Source organism: Gymnoscopelus microlampas (genome assembly GCF_963454915.1).
Source record: "Gymnoscopelus microlampas genome assembly, chromosome: 16".
Classification (NCBI taxonomy): Eukaryota; Metazoa; Chordata; class Actinopteri; order Myctophiformes; family Myctophidae; genus Gymnoscopelus; species Gymnoscopelus microlampas.
In genome coordinates, this window is record NC_139953.1 from 50,298,386 (window position 1) to 50,323,385 (window position 25,000).

The 25,000-nt window shown below is 42.9% G+C and overlaps 1 protein-coding gene across 1 annotated transcript in view; it reads right to left on the reverse strand.

The window, feature by feature from the left end:
* man1a1 (mannosidase, alpha, class 1A, member 1) overlaps positions 1–25,000 on the reverse strand; it is a gene marked incomplete at its 3' end in the record, with an annotated part of 113,022 nt that overhangs the window by 42,329 nt on the left and 45,693 nt on the right. The window contains exons 4-5 of the mRNA XM_084083574.1: positions 21,370–21,485; positions 7,221–7,301 (exon numbers count right to left, since the gene is read on the reverse strand). Of these exons, the coding sequence (XP_083939700.1) occupies positions 7,221–7,301; positions 21,370–21,485 (197 nt within the window). The remainder of the gene's footprint in view (positions 1–7,220; positions 7,302–21,369; positions 21,486–25,000) is intronic.

Below are 25,000 nucleotides of genomic sequence, written 5' to 3' on the forward strand. Positions count from 1 at the left end.
TCTCAGCTAGGGGGTCCTTGGCCTGAAAAGGTTGAAAAGCCCTGTTATAAATGATAAGTAAAAACGTCACATGAACAAATAAGACATTTTAAGACGGACGGTGCGGGCCAGATGAGAGCTGCCCAGGGGGCCACGGTTGGCCCCCGGACCAGACTTTGGACACACGCCATAGAGACGCTCAAGCAGCCAGCTGCGGATGCATCTGGATGAGGAGGATTAGAGCCTCTAGAGCGCTTCTCAAAGGTCCTTTACAGAAACCTGCATTAACACAACATAACACACTCCATATCCATGTAGACAGCTGTCACACACACACACACACACACTCGTAAAAAGGGTATGCATGTGTGAGAGAGAGAGAGAGAGAGAGAGAGAGAGAGAGAGAGAGAGAGAGAGAGACAGAGAGAGAGAGAGAGAGAGAGAGAGAGAGAGAGAGAGAGAGAGAACGCGTGCGTGCGTGCGTGCGTGTGTGTTTATTAGTGATGACTCGGCAGCAGTTTGACAGTCAGCTCTTTTGATTGTGTTTTTATGGAAATGAGAGGAATTTATACATACGTAGGAAAACTGACGCACACGCACGCACTTGCACGCACCCACCCACCCACCCACCCACCCACCCACCCACCCACACACACACACACACACACACACACACACACACACACACACACACACACACACACACACACACACACACACACACACACACACACACACACACACACACACACACACACACACACACACACACACACACACAGGAAACTGTCACCTCGTTCGGAAAGTTACGGAGAACCAGAGGAAGTCAGGATTGGTTGAGGAGGATGGTTTTAAAAGACACTGGGGGCTCCGCCTCCATGACACTGGGGGCTCCGCCTCCATGACACTGTGTATCCTCATTAGTATGCGTACAGGAAGAGCCGCTCCATGGATGACGCAATATCCTCCGTGGTCCATGTGTCCCAAACCCATCTGGACACTAACACTGCTCTGAAGGAGTCAAACCCATCTGAACACTAACACTGCTCTGAAGGAGTCAAACCCATCTGAACACTAACACTGCTCTGAAGGAGTCAAACCCATCTGAACACTAACACTGCTCTGAAGGAGTCAAACCCATCTGGACACTAACACTGCTCTGAAGGAGTCAAACCCATCTGAACACTAACACTGCTCTGAAGGAGTCAAACCCATCTGGACACTAACACTGCTCTGAAGGAGTCAAACCCATCTGAACACTAACACTGCTCTGAAGGAGTCAAACCCATCTGAACACTAACACTGCTCTGAAGGAGTCAAACCCATCTGGACACTAACACTGCTCTGAAGGAGTCAAACCCATCTGGACACTAACACTGCTCTGAAGGAGTCAAACCCATCTGAACACTAACACTGCTCTGAAGGAGTCAAACCCATCTGAACACTAACACTGCTCTGAAGGAGTCAAACCCATCTGAACACTAACACTGCTCTGAAGGAGTCAGTGTTTTTTTACATTATGTTTTCATTTATTTCATTGATTTTTTTTATTGTATTTAATTTTTTTCATTTTCCAAAAAAAATATTACAAATAAATGAAAAAAGTCATTGAAAACACACACAGTCTCCTCACGTATTAGGAGGGCAGGATGAGTCACCAGAACCAAGGACAGTGTTTCTGATGAATCTAACATGGTTAAAATGGAGTTTGAAGTTATAATGGGTTTGTATAGGAAGGGGGCGTGTCTTTAGATCAAATATCTAAATACTGAAATCAAGCAACTTATAAACTGTCCGGGGGGTTCCCAACAGCCTGAGTAGATGATAAAATGACCCAAATGTGTTTTGAAAGTAAAATATCCCGTTAAGACGCTGACCCTGAACCTTAGCGGTATGCGGTGAGTCTTTTTAAGTCAAGGTGCATAATAGCAGATACCACATTGCGCCCTTAATTAACATATGGACACTCCCCCATGCCTAAAATATGCTGGCGAGTCTTATTCCTTAAGTGTTTGAGTTCAGCACAACTTGCAAAATATGGACTGTGCATAAGATGGTGGCGTTATCACCTAATTATCACCTAATTATCACCTAATTATCACCTAATTATCACCGAAGATGTGGATTTAAGACGTGCATAATAGGGCCCTGGGTTTCTAACTCACAACCTCTGAGTGGGTGTCTCGCTCTAACCACAGCTGGCTAGCTACTAGCAGCTAGCTACTAGCAGCTAACTACTAGCAGCTAGCTACTAGCAGCTAACTACTAGCAGCTAGCTACTAGCAGCTAACTACTAGCAACTAGCTACTAGCAGCTAACTACTAGCAGCTAGCTACTAGCAGCTAGCTACTAGCAGCTAGCTAGTAGCAGCTAGCTAGTAGCCTCTGCTGATGGCCGATGGCAGCATACATCGTCACATCTCATGTTGTTACCACAGAGGTTACAACTAATTACACTAAGTACATAACCAGAGGAGAGGAGAGGAGAGGAGAGGAGAGGACAAACCCAGGCGCGCGGGAAGTACTTAATAGCCAGGGGGGCTGAGCGTCGGGGGGGATCTGCTTGACCCGTGCGCGCGCATTTATTCGGTTTCGGGTCGAAAAATGTGCGGGTTGGGGTGGGTTTTGGCACTTTTTTTCCTTCACTTTATTTCGGTTTTAGGGTTAGGGTTAGGGTTAGGGTTACGTTATTTAATTCTCGTTCTCATAAATAAAATAAAAAAATCTAAAAATTAAAAAAAAAAAAAAAAAAATCCCTTCCCATCACCAGGGGGGCTGCAGCCCCCGTAGCCCCCCCCCCCCCCCCCCCCCCCTTCCCGCTCCACTGGACATACCAGGTAAACAATGAACGTACTGTATCATCTGTGTAAACAACATGTAAATAAATAACATAATGTACTTTCACTGTAACAAAGCTATGTCAGTCACTGTAGCAATGAAGACACATGTCTGTCTGCCTGCCTGCCTGCCTGCCTGCCTGCCTGCCTGCCTGCCTGCCTGTCTGTCTGTCTGTCTGTCTGCCTGTCTGCCTGCCTGTCTGCCTGCCTGCCTGCCTGCCTGTCTGTCTGTCTGTCTGTCTGTCTGTCTGTCTGCCTGCCTGCCTGTCTGTCTGTCTGTCTGTCTGCATGTCTGTCTGCATGTCTGTCTGCATGTCTGTCTGTCTGTCTGTCTGTCTGTCTGTCTGCCTGCCTGCCTGTCTGTCTGTCTGTCTGTCTGCATGTCTGTCTGCATGTCTGTCTGCATGTCTGTCTGTCTGTCTGTCTGTCTGTCTGTCTGTCTGTCTGTCTGTCTTCATGTTAAAAGGCAGATAGCTCTTACTGTATTTCCTGTACTTTGTTCACTCATGAAAATTTCATCAAAAAGGAACTCAAGACTGTTTGAAAGTGGAGGACAGACAGACAGACAGACAGACAGACAGACAGACAGACAGACAGACAGACAGACATACAGACAGACAGACAGACAGACAGGCAGGCAGGCAGACAGACAGACAGACTGAACGACGTCTGAGGATTACCTGATCTACTGCTGGTCCTCACACACACACACACACACACACACACACACACACACACACACACACACACAGTGTGGTATAAGTCATTCCTGCTGCGTAGCATTTGATCCTGTGAACAAATCGATGTTGGCCAGCGGGGGCAGCGCAGCGCAGTGAGCAGAATGGATAAAAAGGTCTCTCTCGCACGCACGCACGCACGCACGCACGCACGCACGCACGCACACACACACACACACACACACACACACACACACACACACACACACACACACACACACACACACACACACACACACACACACACACACACACACAGCTTTCTCCTGCTGTGTTGTGATGGACTACAAACGGTGTTGAAGTATCCTGTGGAATATTCCTGCTTTCTGTTGCTTTTATTCATTTATTTATGTGATTTATTTCAGCTTTTCTATAGACTCTATTTTAGTACATCTCAAATGATCTATGAGTCGACTTTTAGTTGATTAAATATTATGAGATTTAGTCGAGATCATTTTATGTTGGCGCTGCCGTGATTTTCAATTCAATTTTATTAAAGGATCTACACCATGAATTTAAAAAATAATAATAATATTTAATATCATATTGTTTATGTCCCTCAAACGTTTTTCAAAAGGTTTGAGCCTAAATCAAGCCTCAGATATATATAATATATATATATATATTATATACATATATATATATAGATATACTCATTCCAACTAACTTCTCTCTGGCTTATAAAGCACTTTCACCTGCAATACCACATTGTCCTGTTTTGGTTGTTCAAAACAGGCCAAACTGATTTGGTCCCTGACGTGACGTCACGTCAGGGTACAATCCCTCCCGTTTTTCACTTCCAACCAAAAAATATATATATGTATTATTTTTTTTTTTTACTTTTTCCACACAGAACCAGGAGATAACATACATATAAACTGGCTCAATAGCGCCCCGTGCCAAACAAGACAGTGTCGTGGCGTGCTGTGTTGTTCTAAAAACATGTTTTCATTTCCTGAAATGTTCATATGTCGGACATAGCTGGTTTCTGCCCGACAACAGAGATATCATTGTTGTTGTCAGGCAGAAACATCTTATCTCCATTTATTTACTTTTTGAGTTTTTTTCCCCGTACATGTACGTCCTACTGTCTGTCTGTCTGTCTGTCTGTCTGTCTGTCTGTCTGTCTGTCTGTCTGTCTGTCTGTCTGTCTGTCTGCCTGCCTGCCTGCCTGCCTGCCTGCCTGCCTGCCTGCCTGCCTGCCTGCCTGCCTGCCTGCCTGCCTGCCTGCCTGCCTGCCTGCCTGCCTGCCTGCCTGCCTGTCTGTCTGTCTGTCTGTCTGTCTGTCTGTCTGTCTGTCTGTCTGTCTGCCTGCCTGCCTGCCTGCCTGCCTGCCTGCCTGCCTGCCTGCCTGCCTGCCTGCCTGCCTGCCTGTCTGTCTGTCTGTCTGTCTGTCTGTCTGTCTGCCTGCCTGCCTGCCTGCCTGCCTGCCTGCCTGCCTGCCTGTCTGTCTGTCTGTCTGTCTGTCTGTCTGTCTGTCTGTAGCTACATCCTACGTATGTATTTCTCTATAAAGCCTCAGAGAACAGAACAGAGTTAGCAGACCTCATAATGGAGGCAGAACTAAGCTGTGAACTCTGCAGAAACAAATACTGAAGCAAAACAATGAGAAAATAAAACAATAAATAAAACAGGCTTAGATCCCAGGAGACACTTTGATGCAAACTAAAGGAAACACATTTGGCAGAAGAAGAAAAAGAAGAGACACAGAAAATGGATCTATGCAATAGATCTTTATAAACACACACGCGCACGCATGCACACACGCACACGCACGCACGCACACACACACACACACACACACACACACACACACACACACACACACACACACACACACACACACACACACACACACACACACACACACACACACACACACACACACACACACACACACACAGTCATTTCATGCTTGGTTTAGTGTGTCACGCTCTGAAAATAGCAGATCTACAAGCTCACACACGTTCTGAGCTTGTAGATCGGCACATTTTTTTGTGTAGATACAAATCAGGCATTATGACGCCATCAAGCCCCGCCAAGATATGTTTTTGTTTCAACTGTAGATTTACTAAAGTAAAACTAGACTAAAACATTTCAGACTAAGATATGACCCTAAATGGACTAACGACTAAAACTACATAAACATGAACCCTGTGTAAGTCCACCAACAATGTATCGACAGCTTTAAGATAAACGTGTTCAGTTACAACAAAGCCCACCGTAGCAGCACAGCTCTCCTTCAGCAGTGTGTTAGCATGCTAGCATTAGCTGCTTTATGTCGGGATTCAAACCGACAACTCAGGAGGAGAAGCAGGAAGGAAAGCGTTCTCTGTCACATCTCTATCTCACAACTTCCTCTGTTCAGGAAGATCCAGTTCCACACACCATCCCATTTAACACTTTCACTGCCATGGACCGAGATCTCCGTCAATTAAAAACCCCCCAAAAATCATGGTTATAGAAATTACGTTAGAGGGCGCTCTTTGCCAACCTATGAATGATCCCTTGACTGTGAGAGAAGGATAGAAGCAGAAATCACTCCATCCACTCTGTGTGGATTGTCAAAAAAAAAGGTAAAAACGCTGGTAGTGGCGTATTAATGAATGACTAATTAATACCTGGCAGTTGCAGATGACACCTCTGTGGTAGGCCTAATCACAAACAGTGATGAATCTGGCTATCGCAATGAGATAGATGACCTGGTGAGGTGGTGTGAGAACCATAATCTCATACTTAACATCTCAAAAACCAAAGAGTTGGTTGTTGACTATAGGAGGAAGAACAAAACCTCCCTTCCTCCTCTCTCCATAAATGGAGTAGAGGTTGAGAGGGTCTCCTCGTTCTGGTTCCTCGGAACCACCATCCACGAATCCCTATCATGGGAACTCAACACCAGCCTCAAGGTCAGTAAATCCCACCAGCGTCTCTACTTCTTGCAGCAGCTTAGAAAGTTCAAGGTCAGTAAAACAGCTATGATACATTTCTATAGGTCAGTCATTGAGAGCGTGCTCACCTTTTCCATGCTTGTCTGGTACGGTAATACAACCGCACAGGACAGGACACGGTTGGAGAGGGTTACACGTCAGGCAGCTAGGATAATTGGTTCGAGCCTTCCATCGCTGTCATCACTCTATCCCACTAGATTGGTGAAGAGGGCTAAAAAAATCATAGCCGACCATTCCCATCCAGCCCATTACCTTATCAATCTCCTCCCATCAGGTAGGAGATATGGCAGCATTGGGAGTAGAACCTCCCGTTTTAGAGACAGCACATACCTCCAAGCAGTCAGGCACCTTAACGACACTCTTGCACTACAAACACAAACTAGACGGTATGCACTTTAAATATGCACTTTAAAAATTGCTATATAATTGCACTAAGCAGTTTCTTCTACTGTCTGTACTGTATACATGTGCCAAAGCTGCAGCTTGGTCCTGGTTTGGTTCTGTTTCTTGTGTCTCTTTTTTGTTCTTGTCTTTTGTGCTGTTGTTTATTGTGCTGTCTTGTATGTGAGAGGAAGTACCAAGACAATTTCCTATCAAACTTGTTTTGAAATGGCAAATAAATACTTGAACTTGAACTTGAATGTGTTAACAGCGTTAGTTCAAGGCACCGACCTCTGTCTAGGCCCAGACAGACAGACAGACAGACAGACAGACACCCACCTCTTTCCCAGACAGGTAATATGCAGACAGCAGTCCTCCGACGAAACGGATGTTCACCTCGAATACCGACACCTCCGTGTTCTAGAGAGAGACAGACAGACAGACAGACAGACCGACAGATGGTTTAATCAGTATCATGTGTACCGGTCACATGATGTACACATTAAAGGAGGCGTAAGTGATTGTTGTCGTTGAATGAATGAAGTGTTAAATATGTTCAATATAATAGTCTAGATATCTACAGTCATCAACATGTCCGTACATAAACACATGTGTCCATGGCAAAGACCTGGTCTTGTCCGTGGCAAATTTTAGATTTTCTTTCTTACACAGCATCAGTGGCGTTCCCAGGAATTACATTTAGGGCAGGCGAGATTTTTTTTTGCGGACATTTGAGGACATTAAGCATGCAATGACACATTTTCGGGTTATTTGGGTTTTCTAGGGGAGGCGAGATCTTAGTTGGGCAGGAGACTGCCTGTCCTGCCTCTACAGTGGGTAGGCCACTGCACATTGATTGATTGACATTTTTATTAGGCAAAAGAATGTAAAACAACACAGTTACATTTATAATACTTTTGTCTAAAAGGTCCATCCAAAAAAGTCCTTGTGGGCTTGTTTCCGTTGAGGTCCTTGAATAAATTTCATAGACATATATAGTAGCAACCAAACAGTTCAAAAATCAACATGAAAATACAGAGAAAAAATACCACTATATACAAAATAAAAAATCACACCCTGTGTGAAGGTAGCGGCGCCTTGGATGAGCCCCGTAATATTAATATTATTATGGTTAATATTATGGTTAATATTATGGTTACTATTATGGTTAATATTATGGTTAATATTGTGGTTAATATTGTGGTTAATATTATGGTTAATATTGTGGTTAATATTATGGTTAATTATGGGGCCAGGCTTCCAGCATGGACCCATATTGTTATTCGCATTATTTCCGTTTCTTCTTCTGCCACTTTTGGCAGTTCTGGCTGAACCGTGCAGTCGCTTTTTATGAAACTCGGCCATATGATAGATGGTCATGAAAAACGATCAAGAAATAATTCTCACAATCTTTCGTCAAAAGGTGGCGCTATAGCACTCAATTGAAAAATGCCAACTTTGAACAGGTACAACTCATGCCCTATTTGACCTACAGCCATGAAACTTCGACGCACACATGCGTCTCCTCATGCTGAACAACTTTCACCCTCTGACTTTTGACCTCTGACCTTTAGATCTCCCTCCATTTTGAATTATATGAAAAACAGTTAAAACCTATCTCCTCCTGGGATTTTTGAGTAATCTGCACGAAACTTTTTACACATGAACTTTGGACCTATACCAAAAAACGTTTGCAAAATATCTTCCATAAGTGAAAAAATGAAGCTTTAATGAGCCAATGAATATTGCAGTTTTATGACAATTATTCATCTGCCCCTAACTCATACATGCAGACTTACCATTCTTTGAAACTTTGCAGAAATGTAAAGGGCCATTCCAAATATCACTGAAACCAATCTTACTCCAATTGGTCAAACGGGGGCGCTATAGCAATTTTTTGAAAATTGAAACTTTAAACAGGCAAAAGTCATGCCTCGTTTGGCCGACAGCCATTAGACCTGCTTACACATGTGCCTTGACTAATGAGGAACACATCTATCACGTTGACCAGTAAGCACCGCCCTTAGATTGTCCGCAATCTTGAGCAGTTTGAAAAACACTTAAACCCAGGATTTTTCAGCTATTTGCGTGAAACTGTATCATCTGTGTGATCTCCTTTCACAGGTTCTTGTCTGTTGGTGGCTTCTCGCTTAAATGTGTGCCCCACAACCTGAAGGTCACCAGTTCAAGCCTCACTTAGTGCAGACTTCATCTAAGTTGCATTTCACACAACATGACTATCAATGAATACATCTGCAATTGTTAAAGATAACATGAAATACTTAATTGAGTGTTTTTTACATACAGCTGATCTACAATCTCACAACTTTTCAGATAGCAATGAGAGTATGTTTTTTCAATGTATAACATACTTCATTGTGAAAATAGCCGATGTACAATCTGACAACTTTTAATGGTTTGTGAGCTTGTAGATCGGCTACTTTTACTAGTTTTGGTTCTGAGGAGATGTACAATTTTGAACAGTTTGAAAAACACTTAAAGCCAGGATTTTTCAGCTATTTGCGTGAAACTGTATCATCTGTGTGATCTCCTTTTTCACAGTTCCCTGTCTGTTGGTCCAATGGCGTCTCCCTTAAATAAGTGCCTCACAATCTCAAGGTCGCCAGTTCAAGCCTCACTTGATGTAGACTTCATTTAAGTTGAATTACAAACAACATGACTGTATCAATGAATACATGTGCAAATGTTAAAGATAACCTGAAATGCTCATTTGAGAGTACGTTTTTTCAATGTATGACATATTCATTCTGAAATTAGCCGATCTACAATCTCAAAACTTTTCAGATAGCAACGTGTTTCTGAGCTTGTAGATCGGCTGCTTTCACTGTTTTCGGTTGCGAGGATATATACAATTTCTCTATTTGTAAATGGTTTGTGAACGAGTGGTCTTAGTGTTGGCTTGGTTCAGGACAGAATGCAAGAGTTTATGATCTTCAACAGACAACATCAGCCTGGACAAAGCTATAGCAATATAGGTAGTGTTGCAGCTACCTAAGAGTGCCTCATGACCGCAAGGTTGCCGGTTCAAGCCTCACTTGATGCAGACTCATTTAAGTTGAATTGCAAAAAACATGACTCAATCTATTCCGTTTCCATGGCTCTCTCTCTCTCTCTCTTCAATCTATTCCGTTTCCATGTCTTTCTCTTCAATCTATTCCGTTTCCATGTCTCTCTCTGTCGCTTCAATCTGTTCCGTTTCTATCTTCAATCGATTCCGTTTCCATGTCTCTGTCTCTTCAATCTATTCCGTCTCTCTCTCTCTCTCTCTCTCTCTCTCTCTCTCTCTCTCTCTCTCTCTCTCTCTCTCTCTCTCTCTCTCTCTCTCTCTCTCTCTCTCTCTCTCTCTCTCTCTCTCTCTCTCTCTCTCTCTCTCTCTCTCTCTCTCTGAGGGTCGGCCATAGCTGAGTGGCTAGGGAGCCAGAGGCTCTGGTTGACCTGGTTGATGAAATTTGTCCCTGAGCAAGACTCTTAACCCCTAATTGCTCACAGGCCCTCATTGGAAACAAGACCGCAAGGACTTTCATGAACTGACCTGTTAAAGGAATTATCATTTCTCTTTCTCTCTCCTGGCCCCATATTATCGCTGCTTGCAGCTATATTATTATGGTTAATATTATGGTTAATATTGTGGTTAATATTATGGTTAATATTATGGTTAATATTGTGGTTAATATTATGGTTAATATTATGGTTAATATTATGGTTAATATTATGGTTAATATTATGGTTAATATTATGGTTAATATTGTGGTTAATATTGTGGTTAATATTATGGTTAATATTATGGTTAATATTGTGGTTAATATTATGGTTAATATTGTGGTTAATATTATGGTTAATATTATGGTTAATATTATGGTTAATATTATGGTTAATATTGTGGTTAATATTGTGGTTAATATTATGGTTAATATTATGGTTAATATTATGGTTAATATTATGGTTAATATTGTGGTTAATATTATGGTTAATATTGTGCTTAATATTATGGTTAATATTATGGTTAATATTGTGGTTAATATTATGGTTAATATTATGGTTAATATTATGGTTAATATTATGGTTAATATTATGGTTAATATTATGGTCACTCATTGTGCATGTCTGTGTCAAAAATGGAATGTTGACCAAAACGTAACAAGCCGGCATGGAGATGACCTCTGATTAGAAGTGATGGCAGACATGAGGAAAACACTGGAACACTATAAACTATCTGTGTGTGTGTGTGTGTGTGTGTGTGTGTGTGTGTGTGTGTGTGTGTGTGTGTGTGTGTGTGTGTGTGTGTGTGTGTGTGTGTGTGTGTGTGTGTGTGTGTGTGTGTGTGTGTGTGTGTGTGTGTGTGGACCACAGTCCAACACAAACACAACACATCAACCAGTGGACGTAGAGGAATCTTCTTCAGTTAAACAGAGACAGAACTGAAGTCATCTGTTTGTAGAGCTGTTCAATATTTATGTTCTATATTATAATAATATTTATGTTAGAATCTGTGGCCCAGAGCCATGGATCAGCAGATCAGCGTTGTGGAGGGTCTCACAGAACAACAGACCTTAAGTAAAAGTAACAATACTGCAATATAGAAATACTTTGTTACAAGTAAAAGTCCAGTCCCATTAAAAATGTACTTGAGTTAAAGTACAAAAGTATTGGCATCAAAATGTACTTAAAGTACCGAAAGTAAAAGTACTAAAATGTTTGAGAATAGCAGATCTACAAGCTCACAACGCGTCGCGATGCGACGCGTTGTGAGCTTGTAGATCGGCTATATTCAAATAGCCTATGTATAAAATAGGGCTAAAGTGGTTAATGTATGTTTTATAATGTAATCATTTATATCTGCAAAGTAACTAAAGTTTATCAAATAATTGTAGATGAGTAAAAGTACAATATCTGCCTCTGAGATGTAGTGGAGTAGAAGTTAAATGCTCTTACAGTAAATAAGTACTGAGATCCACACAGTTATCCACATCTCTCACATGGTTAACGGTGCATTTATAAAGAGCTTTAGCCAACGAGCTTAACATTGTGCATTACATTCACACACACACACACACACACACACACACACACACACACACACACACACACACACACACACACACACACACACACACACACACACACACACACACACACACACACACACACACACACACACACAGAGATGGAGGAGGAAACCATGCCAGGCACCAACCTGCTCATCAGGAGCATTTAGGGGTTCAGCGTCTTGCTCAAGGACACTAGCTCCCCACGCAACCCGATCGCCAGAGGAAACGTTCTCATTGAACGTTTTTCAACGTTTCTCAAACTCCGTGCATAGACTACTGGAAAACCACAAACTCCGTGCATAGACTACTGGAAAACCACAAACTCCGTGCATAGACTACTGGAAAACCACAAACTCCGTGCATAGACTACTGGAAAACCACAAACTCCGTGCATAGACTACTGGAAAACCACAAATTCCGTGCATAGACTACTGGAAAACCACAAATTCCGTGCATAGCCGCCTCGCATCTCCCCCATTGTGACTAAACCATTTCAGAGGCGCGCAGTCTCAAGGGAATTGTCGCCGTGTGAAGGACCACCGAGCGAGCTAAAGCGAGCGAGTTGCCGTCCTGAACATTGCGACATTCCCTTGAGCCTACTCAGCGCCGTTTGAGTTACGTACCGATAGGCACAGAATGGTACATGTTGTTGTGGGGACTGTTCTACTTCCGGGTTTTTCCGGGTTGCGACTGGTTACGCCAACCGTGGGACTCCCCGTACATATGCACGGAATTTGGGGGTTTCTAGGCGACTATGCACGGAATGACATGCATAAATCCGTGCAATGTATACTAATTCTCTGGCCATCAGGCTGCCCCACGCTAACTCTGGGGGGAAGCCCGGGATCGAACAGGGAACCGTGCGGTTCACCATCCGGCCGCTCTACCCCTGAGCCACTGCCGTCCCCCGTCTCTAACAACCACACAGTTATCTACTGGCCTAAATATCACATGTATGTGTTTAAAGGGCGAAGGGCTGGCTTCTTTTGGGCTCGTTTTCATAGACCTGGTTGCTTGTTTCTCTCGCAAAATCTATCAACTCTGGCGTTCGTCTCTGCGTCGGTGTTTCTGAGGGACCTCAGTGTGAACGCTTTAACTCACTGACGCTGTGTCAGTCTTTAACCCATTAAGACCTGGAACTGTCTGTCTGTCTGTCTGTCTGTCTGTCTGTCTGTCTGCCTGCCTGCCTGCCTGCCTGCCTGCCTGCCTGCCTGCCTGCCTGCCTGCCTGCCTGCCTGCCTGCCTGCCTGCCTGCCTGCCTGCCTGCCTGCCTGTCTGTCTGTCTGTCTGTCTGTCTGTCTGCCTGCCTGTCTGTCTGCCTGTCTGTCTGTCTGTCTGTCTGTCTGCCTGCCTGCCTGTCTGTCTGTCTGTCTGTCTGTCTGTCTGCCTGTCTGCCTGTCTGCCTGTCTGTCTGCCTGCCTGTCTGCCTGTCTGCCTGTCTGCCTGTCTGTCTGCCTGTCTGTCTGTCTTCCCAACTATATGCCCCCCCCCCCCCCCCCCCCACCCACACCCTAATAAAACACAGTGTCAGAAGGTTCTGTATCAAACATCTTAATGCATTCATATCACACCAGATGTTAACACCCTGATTCTATCAATATTTACATTATTGTGTGCTGGAGCACTCACACACACACACACACACACACACACACACACACACACACACACACACACACACACACACACACACACACACACACACACACACACACACACACACACACACACACACACACACACACACACACTTGGCAGCAGTCACTGTTCCCTGACACAAGGCATTCTCCAGCTGCTGCTGCTGCAGTGTGTGTGTGTGTGTGTGTGTGTGTGTGTGTGTGTGTGTGTGTGTGTGTGTGTGTGTGTGTGTGTGTGTGTGTGTGTGTGTGTGTGTGTGTTATATTAACAAATCTGCATCTCTTCTCCCCTCAGTCTTTCCATTAAAGATGTTCACAGTACCTCCCACTGACACTGTTACAAATACAGCAGATCTACAAGCTCACCATGCTTAAAGCATTGTGATGTTCATTATGTTGACTAAGAGACTAATATGTAGATGTTTAGTCGACTCAGACTAAACATTGTCAGATGACTAACATGTGACTAACACTAAATAGTGTGTAATTCATAAGACTAAAGGTCGTTTCAGACGGGAAGCGGCCGACACGCCTATGTAATACGATACGATGCACCATAATACTTTATTGTCAGTTTGCACTGAAATGCGTCTTGCGACCCAAAAACAGCCATGTATGAAACATTATAACAGTACACACATTTGACATGACACAAGAAAACAACAAAATACATACATAAAGACATGCAAAGACAAGAGCAATGTCCACCACTCAGCCTACCCCTGGCTTATAACTCCTGATTAACACATTGCATGCCAATCACGTAGATCTACGCAAACCTATTTATAGCCGCCACGTGCCAATCACGTACTGTAGATCTACGTGAAGTGAAAAAATTTGACCCAAAGATCAAGGAGATATGATTTATCGAAGATATAGACTCCTATCCACTTCCTTTTTAACTTAAAACTTAAAAAATATTTATCTCGGCTCCTGAGTACTTTTTTTTTTTCAATGAAAAATCTTTGGCACTGACTAGACATTTTCAGAAATACCTCTGGCAGTTAATGGGTTAAGCCTCAATGTCGTCTGATAATACATTTTCAATGAGAGGCGGGCCGTTATTCGGGACGCGCGGAAAAGTTGAGGCGAGCGGGCACGGCCCTGTGAAATCCTCGCGGGTGTGTGTGTGCACACGAGCGCACGGGCGGCAAGAGCTGTATTGTGGTGAGCTTGTGTTTTCTCCACAGCGCGCAGGAGGACAAAACTACAATGATCACACGGTGCGATCTCCGCTGAACCGAGCGGTATCGCCCGCGTCCACCGCTCCACCGTGTGAAGACTGGATCACAATTTGCTGTCAGAATGAACACTGAGGATCAGAAGTACATTCAGTGCCTCTTGAGATGTTGTAACCAGTGTGTGATATAACTGTAACTGTGGCTTCGGGTATTTTCATAAACGTAGCTTTTTTTATATATGCGTTTTGGGGGGTTTCGCCCGAACGCAAACACGTTGTTGGTCCATGCAAACGCATCTTTTTGAAAACTCCTGCCACAGTGTAGATTTTTAAAAACAGCGTTTATGCGTCGTGGTGTGGACGGCGTAAACTGAGTTTTTCACATTACAAGCATGCGCAGTGGGCCTACCTACCAATACTCTATTGCAACGGACTCTATACCACCCTGAGCCCTTCATCATTATCCCGACTTCAACTAGTTCAGAATACGGCAGCCAGAATCCTCACCAACACCAACCACAGAGCACACATTACTGCACTGGCTACCAATTAGGTCCAGAATAGATTTTAAAATGATCTTAACTACTTATAAAGCATTACACGGGCTGGCCCCACCTTATATTTCGGACCTACTGCCCCCTAAGGACAATGTGAGATCCCTCAGGTCTTCTGACAAAGCTCTTCTTAACTGAATGACTGCCAGAATTATTTCAGATTTTTTGCTGTTTTCTGCCAGAGATTTTTCATTGAAATTAAAAAAGTACTCAGGAGCCGAGATACAGAATTTTTAAGTTTTGAGTTAACAAGGAAGTGTATGGGAGTCTAAATCTTCGAAAAATCATATCTCCTTGGTCTTTGGGTCAAATTGAAAAAAAAGAAGAAGAAAAAAAAACATTTTTTTTCATTTTTTTTAATTTTTCAATAGAACGCATTTATGCGATCATGGCAGCCAAGTGCGCTATTTAATAGATCGCATTTATGCGTGATTTGCAGGAATTGAGTTAAAATACCTGCGTCCAACCTCAAAACAAAGGGTGACAGGGCTTTTGCAGTGGCCGCTTCCACACTGTGGAACGCCTTAACATTGGCCCTAAAAAATGCAGAGTCTGTTGAAGGCTTTAAGAGGATGTTAAAAACACATTTGTTCCGTAAGCATTTTTACCCATGAAGTTCTACCTGACTTTCATGGACAAATTGCTTTGTTTTAATCCTTGTTGTATTGTTTTATTACTCTATTTATATACCTTTATACTCTGTTGTTATCTTGTTAATTTTGTTTAATCATGCTCCATTGTACAGCACTTTGTAACCTTGTTTTGAAATGTGCTTTATAAATAAAATTGACTTACTTACTTACCAATACTTTTATCATGCATTTTGAATGCTGGACTTTTAGCCTACTTGTAACAGTATTTCTATATTGCAGTATTGATACTTAAGTAAAAAGAAAAGAGTACTTTTACCAACAGTAGGCTACTTTAAGGAGAGAGATAGCATTACGTTACACATTGTGAGGTGGACAAGCGTTTGAATAAACAATTTTATGAAAGATTGCAAACTTTGTCAAATAATCGGTTCAGGGAAATATAAAAGACATAATACACATTGTTTTCTGACGCCCTGTTTTTCAACGTGCTCACTGCTCAATGTATCATTTTATTGAGAAATCCAAAGACGAGCACTGACCGGCGCTACTGTATATTTTAAGAAATTATCATTATCTTCCTTTCAAAATGACAAAGGTAAATCTTTAATAATAAGATATATGTGGCTGTCATCGTGAGACTGCACTTGTTGAGCGTTGTGAACAGACAGTCTGCGATGACAGCTGTGTTTTTACCGTCTTAATGCGTTGTCATGACGACAGAGAGATGTTTGTAAACGTGGTCGTGTTGACGCGGAGATTTTCAAAAACTAAAACGAAATCTAGGTTTATGAAAAGACCCGTACGTGTGGATTAAGCCTGTGACAGTGATGACACTAACGTTGACTCTCATTGTAACAATGGAACGCAGACGTTCTCAATGAGGAAGTTCCAATGTTAGGAACTACAGGAGGCGACTAGCCTGACGCAACTCTCTCTCTCTATGGCTCTGGTTGTACCTACTGTACCACAGCTAGTTAGGCTACTGTGATTGGTCAGCTTCAAGTTCATTCTGTCAGCAGTGAAGCCTTCATTCAGCTTCAAGTTCATATAGGTGAATGAACAACAACATGAGAGCTTGTAGATCAACTATTTTGTAGGTGAATGAACAGAGATTGTATGTGCGCAGATTTCACTACCTGCATACCAACTGCTTTGAGAGCTTGTAGATCAGATCTCATTCACATCACAGTGCAGTGTGAGCTTGTAGATCAGATCTCATTCACGTCACAGTGCAGTGTGAGCTTGTAGATCAGATCTCATTCACGTCACAGTGCAGTGTGAGCTTGTAGATCAGATCTCATTCACATCACAGTGCAGTGAGAGCTTGTAGATCAGATCTCATTCACGTCACAGTGCAGTGAGAGCTTGTAGATCAGATCTCATTCACGTCACAGTGCAGTGAGAGCTTGTAGATCAGATCTCATTCACATCACAGTGCAGTGAGAGCTTGTAGATCAGATCTCATTCACATCACAGTGCAGTGAGAGCTTGTAGATCAGATCTCATTCACGTCACAGTGCAGTGTGAGCTTGTAGATCAGATCTCACATCAAACAGACACACGGGGTGAATTTCTCCAGAGAGAAAATGAAAGATTAAAAAAACAACTTTAGATTCTAATTCAATGAATGAATCATCTGAGCCTGAACTCTGTGTGTGTGTGTGTGTGTGTGTGTGTGTGTGTGTGTGTGTGTGTGTGTGTGTGTGTGTGTGTGTGTGTGTGTGTGTGTGTGTGTGTGTGTGTGTGTGTGTGTGTGTGTGTGTGTGTGTGTGTGTGTGTGTGTGTGTGTGTGACTCATTGGAGCAGAGCTTTGCCATTAGCCGCTTGTCAGACTCATTATTAATGAAATGTTATGGAAATGTGTCTCTATGAAACATAAAGTATGAATATATAATGTGATGTATGCTGTTGAAAACGGGCCCCGGAAAGGCCCCTGTGTAGAACATGTATAGAACATGTATAGGCAGTGGTGGAAAGTAACTAAGTACATTTACTTAAGTACTGTACTTAAGTGCAATTTTGAGGTTTTTGTACTTTACTTGAGTATTTCCAATTTCCAATACTTTTACTTCTACTCCACTACATCTCAGAGGCAAATATTGTACTTTTACTCCACTACAATTATTTGAAAACTTTAGTTACTAGTTACTTTGCAGATATAAATTATGATATAATGAAACATACAGTAACCACTTTAAACCTATTTCATACCTAGGCTATTTGAAAATAGCAGATCTACAAGCTCACAGTATTGGTACTTTTACTTAAGTAAAGAATTTGAGTACTTTTTCCACCACTGTGTATAGGCTTTGGTTAGGCCTGTCACAATTATTACTGTATCGTCTAATCACAATTATTTGAGATAATTACATTATGTTTGCATAATCGTCATCATTATTTTGTTGTTGAAAGACTTTCACACATTTTTAAATATTACAAAATAGCAAAAACAGCTGATCTACAATTTTACAACCAGAGGCTCACTTTGTGACGCGTAAACTTGTAAATCAGCTGTTTCTCCTCAGGCATGCAAACAGCCCAAGGTGCAACAGATACACAGCCCATTCATTCAGCCCACAGGGATTAACAGTGCAACAGATACACAGCCCATTCATTCAGCCCACAGGGATTAACAGTGCAACAGATACACAGCCCATTCATTCATTCATTCACATAAATATGTAAATGAATGATTTGAAGCCGAACAGGCTGCGGGTGAATCAGGGTCTCTGCATTAATGGCAATGAATGTGTTAATAAAACATGTTTCTAAATAAGAAGAGATGATTCAAACATGCTGTAGAATCATTACTTATTAATGTAGAACATATGAAATATGACTGATGCACGCACACACGCACACACACACACACACACACACACACACACACACACACACACACACACACACACACACACACACACACACACACACACACACACACACACACACACACACACACACACACACACACACACACACACACACACACACACACACACACACACGCCACGGAGCACAATCCCTATAGAGCACCCAAGTCTGACGTCATTTACACATCCTACCTGGGTCGTGTTTTTTTCTCCCATTCTGAATCCCATAGACGTGTTTAATATCACGTCAAATAAGAACTGTGTTCTAAAAATAAACAAATGATCCCGGAGGTTTTACTCTTATGGATATGAAGCATCAACTGACGGTGAGAAAACCATAATGTTACTTCTGACGAATTAGTTACATTTTCACCAGAAACAGACTGTATCAAATATGAGTGACTGACTATCATAAACCATACAGAACCTCCTCCCTGACAATATCGCCGACCACAATTTTTGTACCACAATTCTTATATGAGACGATTCTAAGATGACCCAATGTTATTCTATATAGATACGTTACTTCTACGACCCAGGGGATGAACGAGTGACGTCAGGACTTCTGTACTCTATAAGTTGACAGTTAAATCCTTATACTCCCCAACACAAGGACAATAAGTTGACGGTTATATCCTCAGACTCCCCAACACAAGGACAATAAGTTGACAGTTAAATCCTAAGACTCCGTAACAAAAGGACAATAAGGCCATAATACGTTCCACCAAAGGCTGATATTTCATAAGTTTGGATGTAAAACAAGTGTCCATATACAAATCTAATGGGCAGCCTATGTCAAAGACAGTAACGTTTGTTTCTAATTTCATCTAATAAGTCATTATCTGGGGCATTTGGAATATGTTGCAGTGAAATGACATGTGTGTCATTGTGATCAAACCAGATTAATTTCTGTTGTCCTTTCCTGTACTTCTCTGATCTTGTCTGAGACCAGATCTCTCTCTCTCTCTCACACACACACACACACACACACACACGCACACCCACACGCACACGCACACGCACACGCACACGCACACGCACACGCACACGCACACGCACACGCATACACACACAGAGAGAGGCTGAATGATATTGGGGGGACAATGACACAGCAATATATTCTTTCTTTTTTTCCTGTGATATAAAAAAGCAGTAGTTATGTAATGTGAGCAGCTCTAACTCCATTAGGAAACAAAATGAATCATCGTAACAATGAGTTTAGAGCTATAGGGGCAAAGGGTCTGTAAGTGATGCCTTTGTTTGTCTGTTAAAGGGTTAAAGCAATCTAATCTAATCTAATCTAATCCTGGACTTTAGTCGTGCCTTCATCACCATTATTATTCCACAGACTTTAGTGAACAAACGCATCTGTCTTTTTACATTTCGTTGGCTATTTAAAAATGGCAGATATACAAGCTCATAGCGCTGCACCGAGAGCTTGTAGATCTGATCTATGATCTTTTCTGCAATTTCTTTTTTTTAAATCGTGAAAATGTGTGCAAATCTTTGAATATGTATTTTAAAGAGAACATTTTTAACTCAAAGCTTTGCTTCTGGGGGTCCCTGGAACAACATATTTTGAGATGGGGGTCCGTGGCCAAATACATTTTGGGGGTCCTTGACATGAAAAGGTTTAAGAACCAGTGATATTATAGCAACATAAGTTTAAAAAAAAAAAAACTCTTAGGATTTAGAAGACATTTGTAGAATTCCCCAGAAGCAAAGATTTGAGTTACAAATATTCGCTATCCACCTGTTTCCTAGGCTTGTGTTTTCCACTTCCTGTCGGATTTCATTGGATTTCATTAGTCATCTGAACAGTTTCATTGGATTTCATTGGATCAAAAGACAGGAAGTGGAACACAGTGAAAAGCCTAGGAAACAGGTGGATAAAAATATAAATATTTATATAAACCGCTCACAAAATGTAAGGAAACTTGAATTTGGGCCATTATATCTCCCCTTTACTAATACCAATCAGTATAGTGTTATATATCATTTTTATCGGTGATTAGTCACCTTTACAACGAGGTACAGGTTGTAAGCATCGGGCATTGATGGAATGAGCAACACAGGCAAACGTGTGGGTAGCGCCGAGCAAAAATGTGCCAAAATCACCCAATATGCTTTTGCTGGTAATCGCTCTTGTTTTGAGCGACCTGCCAGCACACACCTGCTGAGAGGTGGGTTCTGCAACTTTGCGTTCTGCAACATGGGTTCTGCAACTTTGTTGAGTTTGTGTATTGCGCTATGAGCTTGTAGATCTACTATTTTTGAAAAATCGTGAAAATGTGTGCAAATCTTCTGAATATATATGATTTAAGCCAAAATTCATTGTAAAAAAAACAAAGTGCTTAGGAAGCGAGATACAGCCTTTTTAAGTTATAGGTTAAACAAGGAGTGGATGGAGCAGCAAATCTTCAAATCATCATATCTTGGGTTCTGAACATGTTTTTCCAAAAAAACAAAAACAAAAAAAAAAACTTTTATTTTGATTTTTTTTTTTATGACGGATTTGACGGATTGTGGCACTGAATGAGTTAATACAGTATTTAGATACAGTATAAAAACACAGATCTCACCATGTTAAAGTCCAGGTTCTTCTCCACCCAGTCTGTCGCCACATCAAAGTCTTCATACATCTCCATGATGTACAGAGTGTCTAGAGCGTCTACGATGGTCGCTCCCTGTATGCTGCCTGTTAACACACACACACACACACACACACATATGGACATGCACACACACACATTAGTGTCTACGATGGTAGCTCCCTGTATGCTGCCTGTTAACACACACACACACACACATATGGACATGCACACACACACATTAGTGTCTATGATGGTCACTCCCTGTATGCTGCCTGTTAAAGGGACTACACCATGAATTTTAACTTTTTCTTCTTTTTTTGTGTGTTTTTGGTCTCCCCTACCTCTCTTCTATCCCCAAAAATACCTCAGAGGACCCCGGTGCTAAACACATGAAGCAGAGGTTCTCAAACTGTGGTGCGTGACCCAAAGTGGGGGCGTGGGAAGGTGGCGTTGGGGGCGTGGATCGGCAACACATTTAGGTTTTTTTAACCGTAGATTGTTTTTTTTTAAATGAAGAAACGGTAAAAAAAAGACGGAACAAAAGTCTGGACTAACATGAAGGAGACGTGATGAATGAATGCCATTAATGTTCATTGAATACAGCCTTGCAGTAGCCTAGTTAGGCAGGGTTGTTTCACAAGCCTGAGCAGCTGTACCTATTGAGGGGGGGTGTGATGGGCAGTGGCGTGCACAGACATTTTGAGGGGCAGGTGCTCAAGTAAATTATGCTTTTTTTTGTTTACTTGGTCTGCTCTTTTTTCCCTCTACACCTATACCTCTTTGCCAAAAATAGCAGATCTACAAGCCCACAACGCCTCGCAGTGCGAGGCGTTGTGAGCTTGTAGATCTGCTATTTTTGGCTAAAGTTCTCCTCAGAAAAGGGATGCTAGGTTTCAAGTGGTTATGGTAAAAAGAAAAATCATATCACATAAAGATTTGGCGGACCCCCTGTAGTAACTCTGAGGACCCCCTTAGGGGTCCCGGACCTCCCTGTTGAAGACCCCTGCTGTAAACTGGAAAAAAACAAAACTTTTTTTATTTATTTTTTTAAAAGGGCACTTCTGGTCAAGAGGGCAAAAGGGCAGGTGCTCTAGCCCCACCTAGAGTCTATCTGTGCACGTCCCTGGTGATGGGGTCGTGGTATAAAAAAAGAGCCGCTGACAACAAAACATAACTGCTGTCTTCATATCACTGTAAGCAGGATATTCAATATGAATTAATAATATTAATGCCAGATTTAGAGCCTATCTCTGTGAACGCGCCTGTGACTGATATAGGCTGAGTCAAGGTGTAGGTTATAGTGTGTTTTTAATCACCATAATTAGCCAATAAGAATGAAGGATTTGGGACAGTCCGTTTTAGAAGAGTAAATAATGACTGAGAACAATCAGGCTCCAGGTGATGAGTCATGTTCACACGCCCATATTAGGACACTGACACAAATCTGTCTCAACAATGCACACGTAGCAGTTAATGAGATTATGTTAATGAGAGCACGTTAATGGCATTATGCTAATGAGCTTGTGTGACAGTGATTAAGACCGTATTAGCACGAATAAGATCGGTTGTTTACATTGATATAATTAACTCATTGACCGCCATGGACGAGTTAACTCGTGGAATTCTGCCAGTTTGGACCAGTTCACGTCCTGGTTAACTTATTAACACATCCACCGCCAAGAACGTAGTCCTACGGTCCGTTAAATCCAACTGTTAAGCGCCGAGACCGTAGTGCTACGGTCCGGGTGCTTTTTCCTTTTTTTCGATTATTATAATTTTTTTCAATTTTCTAGGGGGACCATTTTCAGTGTAACACCACCGGAAGTTGACCGGAAGTGCGATCCCGTTTTTTGTTTCCCGTCGGCCTCCATTCTAAGGCGCACACTAAAACCCCTGTTTAGCCTGTGTAGTTTTTTCTCCTCGCATTTCCCATGTTAACATAAACGGTCAGAACTCAAACATGGCGGCTCCGTTAGACACGTGGTCTGCACTAGTAGACACAGGGACATGTGCACGTTGTTTACAAACAGTCCATCACGCATTCTAAAGGATTTTAACGGGGTCTATGGCGACGTGAAAAAAACAAAAAACAACAATAAAACCTTGGCACTGGTGAGTACATTCTGAGATTAGCCCTTGGCGGTGGATATGTTAAAACACATTCGGTGCCAAAACCGTAAAATCACGTGTTTTCAATCTTTTTGTTTCTTTTGTTTTTTTTCCCACAAGGGGGGGGGGGGGGGCTAGCGCAGATCTGGAATCACCCACGGTGATTCTGAGAAGGAAGGGACAGATGGATCACCGCGCCAAAAAACATGGCTCCCCGTCCGCTTCCGTTCTGCATCTCCTTGATAAAAACCTCTGTAGCTCTGAAACTTTTTCCGGTGGGGAAAACGACTAATTTTGGACGCACGATCCCTCCCCCCATTGTGACTCACGTGAGAGATGTTACCGTTCCAGGCGTTAGCCAGGACCATCGTGCACCGTGCACGCATGCATTGTTTTTCATGGATCGCTGGTCGTGGAGTCTACAGCTTTAAACAGCTCAGCGCAACGGCGAGATTTCTGCCACCGAACGTAATGTGTTAATATAAAATTCTGCCGTCAGTCTGGGCCTTTACTTAGTTGTATATACTGTGGTAGCTAAAGAGTTAATCTGTGTATGGTCACATGACTGTGTATGAAATGTATTCTGTAGGAAGATGAATAAATAATAAATAAAACAACAGCTGCATCGTTGGGCTCAAAGAGCCAACGATGAGAAAAACTCTACAATAATCATGATCAATGGTAAATGGTGACTTTATACATGCAAAGCACTTTATATAGATTGTGCATTACACGCACATTCACACACACACACACACACACACACACACACACACACACACACACACACACACACACACACACACACACACACACACACACACACACACACACGGAGGAGGACACATGGTCATCAGGAGTAATTAGGGGTTCAGTGTCTTACTCAAGGACACTTCTACACTAACTCTGAGGATCCAACTGGGAACCTCACGGTTGCCATCCGGCCGCTCTACCCCTGAACCGCTGAACCACTGAGCCCCTGAGTCACTGAGCCCCTGAGTCACTGAGTCACTGAGCCACTGAACCCCTGAGTCACTGAGCCCCTGAGCCCCTGGGTCACTGAGTCACTGAGCCCCTGAGTCACTGAGTCACTGAGCCACTGAACCCCTGAGTCACTGAGCCCCTGAGCCCCTGAGTCACTGAGCCACTGAACCCCTGAGTCACTGAGCCCCTGAGTCACTGAGCCCCTGAGCCACTGAGCCCCTGAGCCACTGAACCCCTGAGTCACTGAGCCCCTGAGTCACTGAGCCCCTGAGCCACTGAGTCACTGAGTCACTGAGCCCCTGAGTCACTGAGCCACTGAACCCCTGAGTCACTGAGCCCCTGAGTCACTGAGCCCCTGAGCCACTGAGCCCCTGAGCCACTGAACCCCTGAGTCACTGAGCCCCTGAGTCACTGAGCCCCTGAGCCACTGAGTCACTGAGTCACTGAGCCACTGAGTCACTGAGCCCCTGAGCCACTGAACCCCTGAGTCACTGAGCCCCTGAGTCACTGAGCCCCTGAGCCACTG